General features: G+C 39.9%; 2 protein-coding genes across 8 annotated transcripts in view; one reads left to right on the plus strand and one right to left on the minus strand.

Moving 5' to 3' along the window:
• foxn4 (forkhead box N4) lies at positions 1-7,156 on the plus strand. Its single transcript, XM_004072403.4, has 10 exons — positions 1-681; positions 1,189-1,294; positions 3,356-3,525; positions 3,819-3,931; positions 4,026-4,136; positions 4,236-4,363; positions 4,449-4,545; positions 4,617-4,824; positions 4,905-5,297; positions 5,559-7,156. Exons 2-10 carry the CDS (start codon positions 1,215-1,217, stop codon positions 5,807-5,809), a joined length of 1,551 nt encoding a protein of 516 aa, XP_004072451.1. The 5' UTR covers positions 1-681; positions 1,189-1,214; the 3' UTR covers positions 5,810-7,156.
• Positions 6,397-16,900, minus strand: part of acacb (acetyl-CoA carboxylase beta) — a 26,289-nt gene continuing 15,785 nt past the window's right edge. For all 7 annotated transcript variants that reach the window (XM_023958486.1, XM_023958485.1, XM_023958487.1 and 4 more), the window contains 25 exons: positions 16,712-16,846; positions 16,493-16,592; positions 16,302-16,409; positions 16,154-16,210; positions 14,296-14,337; positions 13,832-14,047; positions 13,582-13,737; positions 13,227-13,430; positions 12,982-13,137; positions 12,790-12,912; positions 12,441-12,710; positions 12,260-12,357; positions 11,846-11,966; positions 11,665-11,775; positions 11,175-11,318; positions 10,978-11,098; positions 9,853-9,949; positions 9,619-9,715; positions 9,395-9,530; positions 8,897-9,074; positions 8,691-8,803; positions 8,438-8,592; positions 8,187-8,357; positions 7,644-7,780; positions 6,397-7,464 (listed from right to left, as the gene is read on the minus strand). In XM_023958486.1, the coding sequence (XP_023814254.1) occupies positions 7,338-7,464; positions 7,644-7,780; positions 8,187-8,357; positions 8,438-8,592; positions 8,691-8,803; positions 8,897-9,074; positions 9,395-9,530; positions 9,619-9,715; positions 9,853-9,949; positions 10,978-11,098; positions 11,175-11,318; positions 11,665-11,775; positions 11,846-11,966; positions 12,260-12,357; positions 12,441-12,710; positions 12,790-12,912; positions 12,982-13,137; positions 13,227-13,430; positions 13,582-13,737; positions 13,832-14,047; positions 14,296-14,337; positions 16,154-16,210; positions 16,302-16,409; positions 16,493-16,592; positions 16,712-16,846 (3,373 nt within the window). In that variant the 3' untranslated portion in view covers positions 6,397-7,337. The remainder of the gene's footprint in view (positions 7,465-7,643; positions 7,781-8,186; positions 8,358-8,437; positions 8,593-8,690; positions 8,804-8,896; positions 9,075-9,394; positions 9,531-9,618; positions 9,716-9,852; positions 9,950-10,977; positions 11,099-11,174; positions 11,319-11,664; positions 11,776-11,845; positions 11,967-12,259; positions 12,358-12,440; positions 12,711-12,789; positions 12,913-12,981; positions 13,138-13,226; positions 13,431-13,581; positions 13,738-13,831; positions 14,048-14,295; positions 14,338-16,153; positions 16,211-16,301; positions 16,410-16,492; positions 16,593-16,711; positions 16,847-16,900) is intronic.

Raw genomic sequence — 16,900 nt, forward strand, 5'->3', positions numbered from 1 at the left:
AAGCACTTCCTCAGAAAAAAAAAAGTTCACACTCACAAGCTCAGATGCCACCACAAGTTGAGTCTCTGAACGTCTTAGTACTTGTCGAGGGACCTTTTGGGAATATACAGGGAAATAAGAGCAGCAATAAGGACATTTTCTCATGACTCTTCATTTACTTTTGAATAATTTTTGCGCGCTATCTCTGTCTTATAGTTCCAAATGAACAGATGTTTTTCGTTGCACTCCGGTCAACCAGAGCAAGAAAAGGACTGTTAACCTTTGAGATTCCGACTTTAGAGTTTCCCAATTATGCAGAAACGGATTACAGGCTGATTTATTTCATGCGCTTGGCACGTTTAGAGGCTCTTGGATGAATGCGTAAAAGCGCACAGCGGACTCGCAAATTACCCTCACAGCTCATCCTTGTTCTTTAATCGTTTGCTGTAAAGTGTTGTAAGTTGTTGGGACTGTTGACAGACACTGCGTGAACAACAGCTGTCAAACTCATGGGACCCTCCTGCACACCCGCGGGCAACCAAGTCCCGTGAGGTTCCTACTGCGCATGTCAGAGCGCTGGACAGCTCCGGAGAGGGAAATTTAAAAACGGTTTTTTTGAGGAGAATCGAGTGCAGCACAGTGGAATACAGTACTGGGGAGTTTGGGAGCGGCTGTCACGCTTTTTAGTTTCAACCAAAGCAGGTAATTTTTTTATGTATATGTCTTTTAATATATTAAACTGTTTTTGGTTGTCAGGTCCGCAATTTTATTGATTTACTTGAACTAAATTTGAACTTAGGTATCCAAGTACGTTGTTGATATCAGGATGTAGTAACAACAAAACTATCAAATAGTTCCATAAAAATGAAAACTACTGCTTTGCTCTTTAAGATTAATTATTATTTGACTATAGTTTTTTCTGTTATTTATTTTGAATTGAAAGTCAAGATCAAAAAGCCTCCAAAGTGCAAATTGGAGTTTACCAAAGGCAAATGCAAACCTATCCCAAACAGAAACTCTTTATTTGTTTTTTATTCTTTACCAAATTCTAATTTAAGTTTTAAAAAAAAGAATGTAAATGGAACAATTCTGTTTGTTTACTAAAACGGTCTCAGAGCATCATCATAAGGCGTTAATGTCTTTACAGCGCCTTTAACTTTATAGGAAAATACATTCAAGTATTTAACTAATATGTGAAATCTGCTGCAGGAATAAGCCTCCACACATCCTAGGAAATGATAGAAGGTGGAATAACTCCCAGGATGTCAGGAATAATTGAGAATGCTGGGCATCATCCATCCCCACAGGACTACAGGTAAGCCATATGATCAAGAAAACCTTTTACAACGACTACAACACTTTTATATTCTAGTAAACATTTAAAAAATAATTGTGTATTGTCATGAGCACGCAAATGTACAATTAATAAAAAAAGTTATGCATTTTTTGGAAATGAAATTGTTTTTTGATGCTTCCCTATATGTTTGAGGATCAATCTAAAACTCTGTATTTAATCTAATGCTTGATGGACAGCTTTTTTGTGTGCAGAGGATTGTATGAAAAGGAAGAATGAGAAAAAAAGTCTGAAAGAATAAATGATTTTGGGTCTGAATGGATCTGTCAGAAACCATCAGCTCTGTTTACACTCCCGCTGTCGGTGCACGGAGAGCCTGAGCCTCTGGGCTGGCCAGCTCAGAGGGAGACAGGGCGCTCTGGGTCACCAGAGTGCACAAGTGGCTCCCAATTAGAAAAAGGGGGGAGGCAGGAAGGGAGGAGGCACAATATGAAGACTTGCTGAAGTCTTGGAAATGTGTGGATGATACATGGGGACACCAGGAAAACATGCTTTGCATCAGTGAGCAATTTCTATGGTCATCTGTACAGAAGAGGGGTGGTCAGACGGTGCTGGATGTGTCATCTATTTAGCAGCATCTGCCCCTACTTACTCAGCTTTTATTTTGAATCATAACAATATATTTTAAATTTTCTTATGAATTTTTTTTTAAATATCAATGAAATTTAAGAAAATAAAGGTTCATGAACTCAGAGACTAAGAAAACCTCACAAATAGACAAAGATGAAAGGAGTTTAACTCTGACAGTTAACTCTGACTTTAAAAGCTCCAGCAGGAATTCTGTGATGTCCTCACAAGGTGTTTGGGACGCGTGCTGCTGATTCCTGACTGCAAAGATGTCACTTAATCAGACAGTCGACATACAGTCCTGACCTCAAACTACATTCACACACCACCACCCCCCTCTGGCCCTTAAGCTTTTCTGAGTTCCCCGTTAAAGGAGGTTGATGGGGGGCTGGGGGGGGGGGGTGTGAGGATCGAGGCTGGAAAGGGACAGGGAAGCAGATGGTATCCTATTTGTCCCTCTAATGTGAGGGCTGTCATTCCAACAGATTAATGCAAGGGCCAGGCAAAGAAAAGAAATGACAGAGACAATCAAGGAAGGGTCTGGGGAAAACAATAGAGACACGTGCCACTGGGCAGATTTGTCGTTTGGGACACAATAGGTGATAATTTTTCAATAGACAAGGCCAACTGTTTCAGGCAGCATGTGCTGCTGTCCCGTGTTTCAAACGATCTCATGCGTTGTTTACTTATGATTCAGCCAATGGGTAAGGCCAGACGGTGGTCACCTGACAGGGTTGATTTTTTTTTTTTTTTTTAGAAGAATTGCTGTGTGCTTGAGGGGGGGGGTCGTGCCGGTGCACTGTCCATGGACCCACAAAGTAACTGAATTGTGTGTGTTGTCATAGCAACCCCAATTAAGGGACCCTGTGTGTGCACAAAGAGGAGTGGAGAGGATTCAAGAGGATTCCTCTCTTTTCTTTCTTTTTCTTTCTCTGCAAGGCCCCCCATTAAAAAAACAGTAACTGAAAGTTAATGAAGTCTGCTGAGACACTAAGTAATAATTACATATTAAACGTAGATTTTTCTGAATCCATTTAAACAATAGAAGAAAAAGATATATTTGAAAAAGTACTTTATTTAACCCTTTTGTTTGCCATTTTTGCACCAAATCGGTCAAATGATGGAAGTAAAAAAACAAAAGTTTAAGAAAAGCCTTAAAACATTTTATTTAACTCATTTGTTGTTGGGGAAAAAAACAGTCACTGCTGAATAACACCTGTAGTTAATCTCCTTATGCTAACCAGCCAATGTACTGCGTCAGCCGGCAGCCTTTATCTCTGTTTCCAGGCTCTTTGGGAAGGTTTTGTCTTCCCAAATAAAAATCTTCAATTCAATCTTTAGATTTTAATCACACTTGTGATCTCTGTGTGTCTAAGCCGACAGCCGTGTTAACCCTGAACCCCCCCCCCCTCTCCATCCACAATTCTCTTCTTTTGCCCTCCTCCCCCCTTGAAGGCTTCTGACCACAGACCCCTCCCAGCTGCGGGTGGAGGACCTCCCCGGGGACCTTCAGTCTCTGTCATGGCTCACCTCTGTGGATGTGCCCCGGCTACAGCAGATGGCTGATAGCAGAGGCCACAGTAACGGCCCCCCCTCCCAGGGTAGCTTGCTAGAGCAACAAACAGGTGAGAAGACAGGAAGAGGAGCATGAAAGATTCAAAAGTTGGATAGTTAAGGCCTCCTACTTTACCGTTAACTTCTGGTTTTGGTTAAAAGCTGTGAAATTTGAGTTGATGGAGATTAATGAACATTTCTAGCAATGTTTGTTTGTGCGCTTCAACCTGTTTAATTTACAAGGACATCTCCAACGAACCACATTCAAATGTCCCTAACTGCATCAATAAACCCCACACAACCGAATGCAAAAACTCTGCTCTATAAAGCAGAAAAACAATGTCTGTTTTCTGGCATTTTCCAGTTCAACTGAGCAGTATGACCATACCAGTGAGCCAAGCCTCCATTCTCCACCTGCAGAGTAACATGCAGCACAGTCCTTTGGGGATGAGCATCACCAGCAACCACCCTGGAAGTGTGAGTTTTCCCAGCACTGAAAGGAAACATAGATTGCATTTGTTAGCTGAGTGACTTCTTGTAAACTTTTTCTGTTACCTTCTTTATTTCACAGATGTCTCCATTCTCCATGAATGGACTTCCCTCCCCAGGGTATCAGTGCCCAACCTCAGTTTATCAGGCAACACCACAACAGGTGTACTCTCTAACACAAACTGGACAACAGGTGGCGTATAAGCAGAGCGAGCTGTTGCTTTGTTTTGATTTTCACAATGGAGAAACAGTTGAGCATCAGGTCCTCCTTTTTCCCTCCTGTGTATTCTAGTGTTCAACGGCTGGGCTTTATAGCAATGTCTCTTTTAACAACCAAAGTCTGTTCACACAACCTCGCCTGGCACCACAGGAGCGGGAGCTGCAGCCCAAGTCTTTTCCCAAACCGATCTACTCTTACAGGTGAGCACACATTAACCAACAAGAGATTTTTTATTCATCTCTTCTGCTATGATTTACATTCCAACCATTTCCTTTTTATTCTAAGTTGTTTAATTGCCATGGCACTGAAGAACAGCAAAACTGGCAGCCTTCCAGTCAGTGAGATTTATAGCTTTATGAAGGAACACTTTCCTTATTTCAAGGTAAGATCAGCTTCATGATGTTGAACTAACGGCCTGAAAGACGCACATTCATGTTACCTCGTTGGTTGCAGACTGCACCTGATGGATGGAAGAATTCGGTCAGACACAACCTCTCCTTGAACAAATGCTTTGAGAAGGTGGAGAACAAGACAAGCAACTCATCCCGCAAGGGCTGTCTATGGGCACTGAACCCTGCCAAAATTGACAAGATGGAAGAAGAGATGCAGAAGTGGAAACGCAAGGACCTCCCAGCTATTCGGCGCAGCATGGCCAACCCCGGTCAGAAGTGTTTTTTTGTCAAAAGGTTAAAAAAACAACATTATTTGCTCTGTATGACTGTTTGTCTTGCTTTCCTGCAGACGAGTTGGACAAACTCATCACAGACCGTCCAGAGAGCTGCAGGCGTAAGGCTTTAGAGCCTGGTATGACCCGGCTGGCTGGTTGCCCAAGTGGCCTACCGCTGGCAGTGCCGGCTCAGATGCAGTCCCAGCCCATAGTCACTCTGTCCCTGCCCTGTTTGTCCATGCAACAACACCACCAACTCCAGGCTCAGCTGCAGGCTCAGGCTCGGCTGACCCCCATGTCGCCTGCCCCAGCCCAGACACCTCCCCTCCACTCGGTCCCTGACCTTTGCCACAGTCCGCTCGCACAGCAGCCCAGCAAGCCTCCGGAGAATTTTTACAGTCTGCACAGCGATGCAAACACAGAGGTGGATGCATTGGACCCCAGCATCATGGACTTCGCCCTTCAAGGTAAAACAACTTTGAAAAAACGTCGTTTTGGACTTTTATTTTCTTTCACTTTTACATAAACCAATAACTTTCAGACGCATGATAGTCATGCATGCCAACACACAGGTTTGATCCATCTGAAACACTCCCAAAGCCTGAACAGTATAACCACAAAACTGACATTTTCAAACAATCATTAAAATAGGATCAATGTTTTTATTTGTTTATTAATAAAACTGTGGTGTTGTATCAGTCTGTTAACACTTCCATCCGTCCATTTAGGTAATTTGTGGGAAGAAATGAAAGACGACAGCTTTAACCTGGATGCTTTGGGGACCTTCAGTAACTCCCCCCTCCGATTATCAGACTGTGACTTGGGAACGGCCGCTCTCCCTCCTGCATCCAGTGGAGCAAATCTGCCGTTGTCAGAGGTGCAAGTGTCAGGGCTCTACACCTCCTACACCTCCCAGGATCCCTTGTATTCTCAGTACATGGGTGCCCCGGCCAACAGCAAGCCCATTGCCCTGCTTTAAAGAAGCCATTTCTTCAGAGATTTGACGATTTCATCTTTGGGTCTGGACTTTTGTGCCATTAAAAACCTGGAGGATCATTCCAAAAAAACTGGGATTTGTTTAAGCCTGCTGGAGAAATCCCCACAAAGAAACGATGAATTAAGTGGAGGCTGGAATAACTAAATAAAACAAGCTATATATTGATTTGCCAAGGAAAAACTCAAAGCCAGTGTTGGTGGAAAGACCGCAGAGAGTTAGGTGTTTGTTAGCACTCACCCATTCTTCCAACTCTCCATTTTGTGCTGAAAGCCTTTCCTTAATGTAGTTCCCAATCTTTTGTTTGCTGTATTGTGCTAGAAATTATTGATGTGATGTTTTATTTATATTTATAAAAGGCAGCTAGAGAAGGTGATGACCACATCAATCTTTTGCTGTATATATTTGAATTCCGAGTCTTCTATAACCACAGATTTCTTTTTTTATTGGATCTATTCATTTATAAACCATTCCGCTGTTACACACTTCTTTTCTACTCACTGTGATTGACACGTCTGAGGGTCAGATGTGTGTCTTATTCATGTGAACACAATAAAAATGGGTCAACGAAAGAAGCTTCTTAATATTTATTAAAATCAATGGCAAAAAGTTATAAACACCTCTTTGTAAAATATAAAGTACTCAAAGTAGTTAAAATACATTTGAATGAAATATCAGTATTTGATCACAAATATGGCAAATCAAGACATTGCTTGAGGCCCCACTTAGGCAACTATTGGTGATGAAACATTGAAAGTTTTTGAAGCTTTTCACCAAACAAAAACAAGAAAAATGACAACAAAATAAATGCTAAGGAGTTTCAAATAGTGCCATTCTTTCCGTACAATTATCTTAAGCTCATAACAAAATTTACAGCAATAATAAACGAGAGTGAAAATGATGCTGGAGGGAACCGATCGAGATGCCCGAGAAAAAAAAACCTTTTCAGACATGCAAACACAACGGTTTAACATATTGAGAACTGTAGATCTAGTCTTACTAGAAAGTATCTCTAATAGACAAGTCATTTCAAAACATTTTTTTACTAAAGATATTCAGAGAGACTTAAGATCAGCGAGTTTAAGATTTAGCATTTCATGTTAAATCTTGAAGATTATACCTGGCACTTAAAATCAAGAGTCCCATTTAATGAAAGCTGTTTTTTTTTGCCCCGGTAGACTCCACAGGGTTCAAATTTAACACCGACTCCTGTTGTGCAGAAACAAAGTGAAAATGTGCATTACAGTGATAACGTGAAATAAAACAAAAAAAACAGGTTCCTTAAGCTGATACTCAACTTCAAGATCCTTTCATTTCATGTCGACAAACACAGAAAGGCCACAGACCGTTTTTTTCTTTTTGTGCGCATTTGAAGCTTATAGATTTTTTTTTTCATCAAAAGTATTTTGGCACAAACATTCCACATTTCAAACATTTCATTGCAATCTAGTGCAATCATCTGTTCAAAAGAGTTTATTGTTATTCCTGGGCTGGACTCAAATGTTCTTGCAGTTTAAGATGAACTGCTGTTGTCCATCGTAGCGAGCAGATGAGACACGTTGGCCCTTTGAGAAGGAGTGATATACTGGCTCATGTGGATGATGCAGTCCATGGCCACATCTGGGTTAGCCTCCACCAGGCTGTACAGACAGAAAATGATGGCACAAATATCAAAACATAGGCCGAAAATTCACTCAAGAGCTTCTGGAAGAAGGCTCTTTGATTGTGTTGATAGCAAACAAAAGTTGTAAAAGATTTGTTAAAATGACAACAAAAGTCAACCATTTCTGTATAAACTTTGGTCAGCTCCATCACAAACCTGCGAATGTGCTTCAAAGCATTTTCTCGTTTCAAATACTTGATGTTTTCCCGGATAGCAGATCTAGTTCCATCCTCTTTGGACAAATGCTTTTCTAGCCACTCCACCACTGCTTGATTGTTATCCCAAAGGTAAGCCTGTGAGAAAAGATTAAAAATAAAAAATAAAAAACTCTAATAAGCAACATTTTCGAACTGAATTTATTAAAAGCAATTGTATAAAATATTGGTCTTGGCCTTGACAAAGTTTTTGATTCTTTGTCAAAAAATTCATAAAATTCCAAGTATTAATACAGGAAAAAACAGTTTAAACGCTTAATAGAAATGGGTTAAAATGCCATTTTTGATGATTATTTAAATATTTATTTAAAATACTGATTCAGTATTACTGCTGGAATAACAACTCCAAGGATTGATACGCTTGATCAGAACCAATTAAGTATAAGTATATAAGTATCGATAACATTGTTAATTTTTAGAGCTCAGATCGAAAACACACTAGTTTAATTTTAGTGGGAAAGGTTTGTTGTTGTCCCTGACCCACCTTGACTGTTCCCTCTGTTTCAACAAACCAGCGGCGCAGCATCGACTGCAGGTGCCCATCGCTGAGGTCCCTGTTGGCCTGCAGAATCTCATACTTCACCACCTGCTCCAACAGGAGGCGCCGCAGGCGCCAGTAGAAAAAGGTCCGCACATTTTTCCATTCCAAAACATCCTGTGGGTACAAAAGTAAGGGATAAATAAACAACTTGACTCTTTCTAAAATTCAAACAGAACTGCTAATACTGCACATACAGTGATGACCCCCTTCTCCTGCATCCTGCCGGGAGTGTCATGGAGGTCCACAAACTGCACTGCCACCTGGTGGTAAATTGGCAACAGGAATTCCTCCCTTGCTCTGAGCTTGGCCTCCAGCTCTTTGCTCTGTTTCTGAGGCAACTCAGGGGAAGCTGGTGACAAAAGAACATCTCTGTGTTGAAAAGGTCCGGGCAACAAAAAAAGCACAAATGAACAAAAAAAGCTCTGCGATTTATGGAAATGTTTTTACCAAGCTGTTCTACCAGACCAGCATAGACAGAATCAAGTCTTCTCATGGTCTTCAGAAGGTCTTTCCTCCTGAACTTGATCTCCACTGTGCCTTCAGCTTCTAGCACGCCACCTCTGAATTTAGGAAAATAATACCACAAGGCATTGATGTAAAAATGCACAGGCTCAAATATAAAGGTTTTAGGTCAAAGAACTTTTAACCTGTACCTGCTCTCCTTGTCAGCATACAGCTCCATGTACTGTGGGTTGATGGTAGGATCTATTACTACCCAGGATCCTCCTCTCAGCTCTGCGTGTGGTGGGATGTACACTAACACGGGCTGGCGGAAACCACGCAGGGCGTCCACAATGTAGGCACCAAACTTCAGTACCTGATCGTACATATCTGCAGCAGAAAAGATAAGTTATTCTACAATTGCAAAAAAAAATAGTCTAAATTTAAATTTAAAAAGTAAATTATTTTTAGTTTGGATCCACAACAACCCAACACATATTATGATAACCTGCCCCTCACTTTCCTTTAATCTATTTGATGTTTTTGCAATTATCCCACAAAAGATAATAAATCCAAACATTCATTAAGAAATTTGGTCTTTTAATGATGAATTTTCTGTTTCCTACAGGATGCAACAATCAAAGTTATGAATTCTTCAAACACTTTCAGTCTGTAATATATAGAGTTCCATATATTTGAAAGTGAAGTACCTTTCATCCCGCCAGAGAAGCCTCTCCAGTTGGCGAACACCATGAGAGGCAGATTTTCACGGTTGAAGTCACCAATCGCCTGAGCGGTTTTAAAGGCAGAATCAGGGAACCACACCTGGCCAGCCTGTTGCAGAACCTGATACAAGAGCACAAACGAGAATAAATGCATCTCTGTTCATAAAAAGAGTTTATTTCATAGGAAATCTAAAGTGGAATTAACTAACTTTTGACTCTGAATCGAGGTTTGCAGGATCTGCTGGAATGGTGACCTCAACTGAACGTGTTTCTACAGCAATCACACCGAGAGGGATTCCTCCTAACCTTAGTTCCAAAACGACATAACAACAACATTATTATTACCTATCAATTTATTTTTTTTGTTTAACAAGTATTTACTTAAGATGCGCATTTAACTGGTTATTGGAAATGAGATTTTTGTGATCTGTTGTCAAATTTACCTTGCCCTTCCCACGACCACAGTTTGAGCCCAAGACCCCAAGATCTCCATGAAAGAGCCATGATCAAAAAATCCACTCTGCCATGCCCCTTTGATCGCTGTCAAAACACATCAGAATGAACAACTTTACAACTTCTATTATTAATTTTCCACATCTGAAAATGATCACTTTTAGCCCCCTTGATAGCTTTCATTGTTGTGCATAAAATGTTAAATGTTATGGTTTCGCAGGCAGCCAACTATAAAGCAAATCAATTGATACATTTACAAGAAAAGCTTTAGACTGAAGTAGAGCCAGTCAAAGTCAAAAACATTGACTTTAGAGGTATATTTTTGTAATTAAATACAAACTCTCTGCATTTTCTTAGTGAAATGTGATGGATTCCTTTAGAAAAGCATTATCATGACAATATTTATTTACATCACAGAATAGTACAGGTTGTCAAAGGCCAAAAAAAAAAAATCTAAGAGAACACAGCCACTTCTCCATCATGTTTGGCAGCTTTCTGTCCCTCTGTCTCCCTCTTCTGGTTATTTGTAGTAGTGCGACCTGTTGGCCTCTTTTGGCTAATCTATGTTTTGTCTCCACAGGTGTGCTGGATTCACCCTGGCTGTATTTATGACTGGTTTTTACCAGCCTTCACCTCCCAGTCTAGTGGTATTAAGTCCACATCCACTAAAAGATTATGCTACAGTTTTCCCGCTTTCTGATTCTAGATGTATTCTTCATCTTCACCTTTTGGACAGCACTGACCACCATCCACACAAGTTTCCAGATTTTTCTCAAGGTTCCTTCAGAAACTATTAAACAGTTTTCTTTTCAAGTGTTGTTTCAGGAGTTGTTCTTGAACAGAATCTACAAAAGATCTGAAGTGCTAACAGGAAGTCACAATATACTAAGATATTTCATTTGATCTGAGCCACTGGAAAGCAGAGAATATTCTGCTGTCTTCCTACAAGTGTTAAATAACTGGGAACTCACAATGAGCCTTATACATGAATGTATTCCAAGTCTGAAGTGACAAATGAAACAAAACATAGAATAACATTTCTACAATCACAATGTTCAATTTACTTATTTATCCTTTTTCAAAATAAGGTTTCTATTTAAAGTGTTGCAACTCACATGGATGAGGTCTGCCGGCTAGCATCCAGCGAGGGTCATATGGTGCTTTGGTGGGAGTGAACTCTATCTCTCTGTCTACGGGGTCTGCTGTTGCCATAACAGGCGCAGAGCAGTGTTTGCTCTAAAGAGGGCAAAAAATGAGTTTAGTAACTTACCTGAAGGAGGTACAGTAGGAAAAAAAATTCCTTTAACACAACCTTTGGCATATATGAGAGCCACTGCAGGATGGTGAAAACTCCCTCAAAGTCATCAGTCACTGTGGTGTGTGTGACTCCATTATTGTGCATGATCTGGACTCCTCCAAGCTGGTTGTTGGAGGTGTAGACTTCTCTGCCCAGAACCTGGAAATAAAAGGTTGAAATTACCTTAAGATTGAAATTTATATAAATAACCAAAATCAAATTTACATTAAATTCTTTAGAATTTTCTTCATATGGTCTAATAAAAATGTTTATAGATAGGTTATGACCTAACAGCTGCAATTGTTTCACCCATTAGGTTAAAAATGGCTACAAACCAAGGGCCATATATGCCAGTAATTCTGTAAATATCCAAAGTAACAGAATCAAAAAATAAAAATAAAAGTTTGTGATACATTTTCTTTACAATAAGCTTAGTTTGAATTCATAATAAGAAAAGTGACATGTTTTCCAAACTGGGGAAAATGTAAAGCAAAAACTACCAAACCTTGTTGAGAGCACTTGCTCCAGTCAGGATAATGTGGGAGTTCTCCACCTGGATGACTCTCTGTCCCAAACGGACTAAATATGCACCGATCCCGATGGCACGGCAGGTTACCTGCAAGAATGTAAGGTAAGAATCCAGTGTATTTTCCTGTAACCTTGCTGGGAAAGGTTCCCATCCTCACCATGCTGATTGTAATAATCTCATCATAAGCCTGTGATGATTCTCCTGCAATGGTGCCAGAACCTCGCAGGTTTTCAACACCAATCCCATCCGTATTTCCAATGATGTCAGTTATGATGTATCTGTAATCATACAGCACAATGACAGCATTAGCAGGAGTTGTTGGGGTTTATTTCTATCATTTTTTAAATATGCATGTTTTTTTTAAAAGTTTCATTCTACTATGATATATGAACAACTTCATGGTGGAGATATGTAAATAATCACTTCTCTGAGAACACTTCAGGGTTTGTTTGTTTTTTACTTTCATTCAGTTTATTTTTAATTCTATTTTATTCTTTTATTCTTTTTAAGTCTATAATCCGTCCAGATCGTTATAATTCTACCAAGTCCGGATCATTCCAGCTCACTGTACCTAGACTCCCCTCCTTCCTCTACATGGTGACAGTGAATGGAATTGGTGGAACTGATGCGAGTGTAGTTCTGCGGCGTCAGGTAAAGGTATTTGAAACCCTGTTGAGGGAAATGAAAGATAACAATACTAGAACATTCATAGCTTTCACACAAAAGCAAAAAAAAACGGTGTAAGTATTTACTTTGTAGGGGTCAGCAGGGTCAATCCAAGCCACGTTAAACATGTGCTTGATCTCTTCAGCGAGCCCGATGCGAGCTCCACTGTTGGCTGCGATGTAAATACGAGGAATTCCCTCCGCTCGAGCGAGCTCAGACGCCCTGAGGAACAGCTCGTCCTCCTGGGGGCCGAATGAGCCGATCATGTAAGTGATGTCGTTACAGATGACAATTATGTCTCTTCCTTCTGGGTACTCTGGGGTCTTCATTTTCATCCTGAATGCAACCATTCCCACCTGGTAAAAGAAGAATAAAGGTGACAGTTTCATGAAATAGAACAGGCTGTGATTTTCATAAATATATAGAAGGTCATACATCATTGTCTCCAGGCAGGCGGTTCATCTGCACCAGGCGGCCTTCCAGGTCCAGAACAAGCTCACAACAAACCAGCACGTCTTTAGGAGTTTCATCCCCTGGCCCCCACAGTTTGAACAGAGCCTGGAAGCGGTGTTTACATGAGGTCTTATAGCTCAAAATGGTAAATGTTAACTTTTTGATTAGGTTTACCTGTCTGAACATCTCAGGAAAGTCATACACATATGTTGTGCCCAGAGTTTGAGCCTGGAAGCGTTTGGCCTGCAGCAGGTCTTTGGTAACGTAGGGACTGTTGATCAGCATGCCATGCAGAGGGCCCTGCTTGTCTCCATATGACTGGAACGTAATCTGTTAAAGCAAACAGCGAACACATTTCTACAGAGGTTTTTTGATTCAGATTACGTTTTTGTACAAAATGCTTATCCAACTGTCCTTACTTGTCCAGAAGTTGAGTCAGTGACTTCTTTATAAAGACTGATGTCCAAATAATAGCCAGACTCATTTGTGAGAAAGAGACGGATAGGTATGGCATTCCCGGTTGGGGTCAGACGGATGTTTATTTTCAATTCAGCCTGAAGGACCCGCAGCTTCCACAGACGACTGCCGTAACGCATCACCATGGAGCGGACAGACTCCTCTATCTGGTGACACCAAAATCAGAAGAAGTCAGATTCGTGTATGAAGCGAGTGAAGGTATGTCTGTAAAGTGTTAACAGAAAATGACAGACAAAACATGATAAGGGCAACATTTCTGATGGGTTATTGGTAAAACGCCAACTACTGCTAACTGACTTTAGAAGGATCCATGATGACTGTCGGGACAAAGTTGAGGAAGATGTGATTGCAGTCTGTGCGGACGCCGGTGTTACTGAAGGCAACCTCCAACTCGTCCATGGCCTCCAACAGAAGACGCTCACCTTCATTTTGAAGGTATTCAAAAGATGCTTCCTGAACATCCAGAAAGATTGTTAGAGACCAAAAGTATTTAACAAACAAGCTGCCATTAAAGCATTAAATCCCTAATGTTCCTTCTTTTTTATACCTTTGTTATGAGATCAGAGTGGCGGATAATGGCTCGAATGAAAAAGCGGTAGTCCGTAACTTCTGTACCCTCCTCGACACGAGCGGCACCCAGATACAGATGCATCTTGTGGTTTTCACAGGGAACTGCTTTTAAGTCAAAGTTCCTCATTCTGTTGAGTTCCAGCTGAAATGCTAGAGCTGGCTCCAAATGTCGGTAAATGCGATCCTCCTGAAACTATAAATTACAGAATGGGGGTCATCCTCTCTTTAGACATCAGACAAGGACAAAATCATTAGTACCTTTCTGTTAAAAAAAGAAAAACCCACAGTGATCACAAACATCAGTTTTCTCTTAATAATAGCTAATTTATTATTTTGTCAGTTTCAAGACACGATAATGTCCACTGTGGATTTTCCTTTCATTTGCAGAGCGGTGCAAACAACTTTTTCAAGATGAATGACTGAATTCAAGCCAAAACTTACCCCATCTCGAGCTCTGAATGTGAAGAACTTGGGAAATTCTCTCTGTTTTAGTAAAAGAGCATAAGATGATTAACCAGACAGTTTTAAGCTATTTAAAAAGATGATTTCAAACTTCCAATTTAACCCAAGAGTGAATAGAATGAATACAAGACAAAAAAACAAAAACCACTATTGACCAGATTTGAACAATCATCTATATACGCCATCAACAAAATGAAAGGGTTTGCTGTATTCTTCCATACTGTCATGCTTATACAAATAATGTTACTTAACCTAAAGAAATGTTTGCCATAAAAGTAATTTAAAGTAATTTCTGTATTTTAGTCTTATTGCCAGTGTTGAGAGTCTTACTTTAAAAAAGTAATTAGTTATAGTTACATTGCCCAAAAAATATTTGAGTTTGTAACTCAGTTAAAAGTAATTAGTTACTCAGCAAAGTAACGACTCCAGTTATGTTGTTTGAGTCCAATAAAGGGAGAGGAAAGATTGAAGTGTAGAAATGTAAATGTTTATTTATCAGAATTATCACACAACAACACTGTGACAAACCATTTATAAATAATAATAATAATAATAATAATATTAACTTTATATAAACTAATCGTGAAGGTCTTCAGTATCAACTTCTTTTAGTTACCCTAATTTTTTTAAATAAATAAAATAGTTCCAATCACAATAACAGAGGGGAAAAATTAAAAACCCTGCATAATTGATTTTGTGTTCTCGTCATCAATGTAGATTATGAACGTATTACAGCAGGGAGGGGAAAGTTCAGCTCTGTTGGATCTTTGAATGACTCTGATTCAACGTCATCAGCAGGAGCATGACATCCAGAACATAACTTTGCAATAATTCTGTTCAGTTCTGTGCGAGTGAGTTACTGGGCTGTAAAATCCAGTTAGTCTCATTTTAAAGGTGCTGCTTTGTCACCGGATAACACACAGCGTGGCTCCGTTTTGTGTGTTTGGTGCTTTTCTATATTTGAACGGCTTCAGACGGACGTCGGCAATCTCTTTTTATCGGGAAACAACGTGAATATGTTCCCTTAGTTTTTTCTTTTCTTTTTAATTAAGGTAAAATCCTGTCGATATTTCCAGCCTAAAAGTGGAGCCTTTGTAGCCAACACTTCCTGTTTTGATCCTGCCGGCTGCCCTGCGCACGCACATTTTGGAGTGTCAGCATGCACCCGCCCACTCGACCCCCTAGCCAATTTTGATCTGGAATGGGACTCCCACCCTTCTCCCGGCGCCACACAGAAGACAGTCTTGATGTGAAGCGCTCGAGGAAAAAAAAAAAAGAAGCGCTCCAGGCTGATTAAACCACATCAATGAACTGTGAGGTAACGCGCCACGATTTATACCAAGTCGCTATAACAGCAATGTAGCGGGGATATAAGTCATTAGTTAGATAACTCCATTACTTAACTTGTAATGCCGTTGTTAACACAGTCATACTTAAAGGACGTTACTCCCTACACTGCTATTTGCATCTATGATTTATAAATCTATGATATCAAAAAACTTAAAGCTGGCCAAGAATTTTAGCTTAAATATTGTTCTCAATTTATTAGCAGTAAGTTCACACACTAGGAGGTTGTTTGTAATCCTAATGAATGTATATATATATTTTTTTTACAAAGAAATGGAATCACTGGAATGCTATGCTTTTGTCTTCACAGAATGACTGATAGTAAAAAATAATTTCTACCCTGACAGCTGCAGAAATGCTGTTAATAATGGAAGAAGAATTAAATACAATAATAAACTGTGTGGAATTAAATTTTACTAAAGGAAAGAGATAAAAATAGACATCCACATTAGTACCAGACTGTTAACAAAGACTGAATCTTTTTTTTTACCTTCTGTGCAACCAAAAACGTGATTCTCCTGATGCCATACTCAAAAAGGACGGCTTTCTGTAAAAAAAAAAAAAATCATATAAAATAAAAATATTATTAAATTAACAAAAAAGAATAAAAACAATATGAATACAATGATCTTGCTGACCTTGGACTGAGTAAAAGCTGCAAAAACTTTGACCAATGCCTCATCATCTTCTGTGTCTGCTGATTTTATGGAGACGTTTATTATGTGGATTGGGTTCTCTCTGGTGTTCTGTGACAGATTGACCAAAGATTTAGTGGTTAGGAAAATGCTACATAGTTCTTAGTTTAATTATACTGCAGTTCAGTTCTCACTTTGATGTTGTCTTCCTCGTAGAAATTTGAGCGGGACTCCAAGAAAGACACATTCTCCATGAACGGCTCTGCAAAGCTGGACAGGACCTCGTCAAAATTCCTAAGAAATACATAGGAAACTATAAACCCTAAAGGAACTTCTGTTTTCAAATCAACTGCATTTATTGTCTTGCAACAACTAAAGCAAAGAAAAGGAAAACGTGAGCATTAAAAGGGGACCTTTTGAAATCATCAAAACACTGGAATGCCACCATAGCCCCCATCCGCTGGCAGGGTGGAGACAGAGCTCCATCCATGAAGAGCTCGCTGCCATGGCGCTTCAGCTGACCTGATCCACTTGCTGGCACAGGAAGCCTGAAAAAAACAACCCCTGAATTCTCTGTTGGTCACAAAGTACCACAATCAAAA

This window comes from Oryzias latipes, chromosome 9 (assembly GCF_002234675.1).
Source record: "Oryzias latipes chromosome 9, ASM223467v1".
Taxonomy (NCBI): domain Eukaryota; kingdom Metazoa; phylum Chordata; class Actinopteri; order Beloniformes; family Adrianichthyidae; genus Oryzias; species Oryzias latipes.

What these genes read in the sequence shown, in the direction of transcription:
- foxn4 (XM_004072403.4), top strand. Translation starts at nt 1,215, where the DNA reads ATGATAGAAGGTGGAATAACTCCCAGGATGTCAGGAATAATTGAGAAT. An exon ending in CCAGCAACCACCCTGGAAGT is followed by an intron (nt 3,932 to 4,025) that starts GTGAGTTTTCCC and finishes TTTATTTCACAG; the next exon opens with ATGTCTCCATTCTCCATGAA. An exon ending in TAACACAAACTGGACAACAG is followed by an intron (nt 4,137 to 4,235) that starts GTGGCGTATAAG and finishes TGTGTATTCTAG; the next exon opens with TGTTCAACGGCTGGGCTTTA.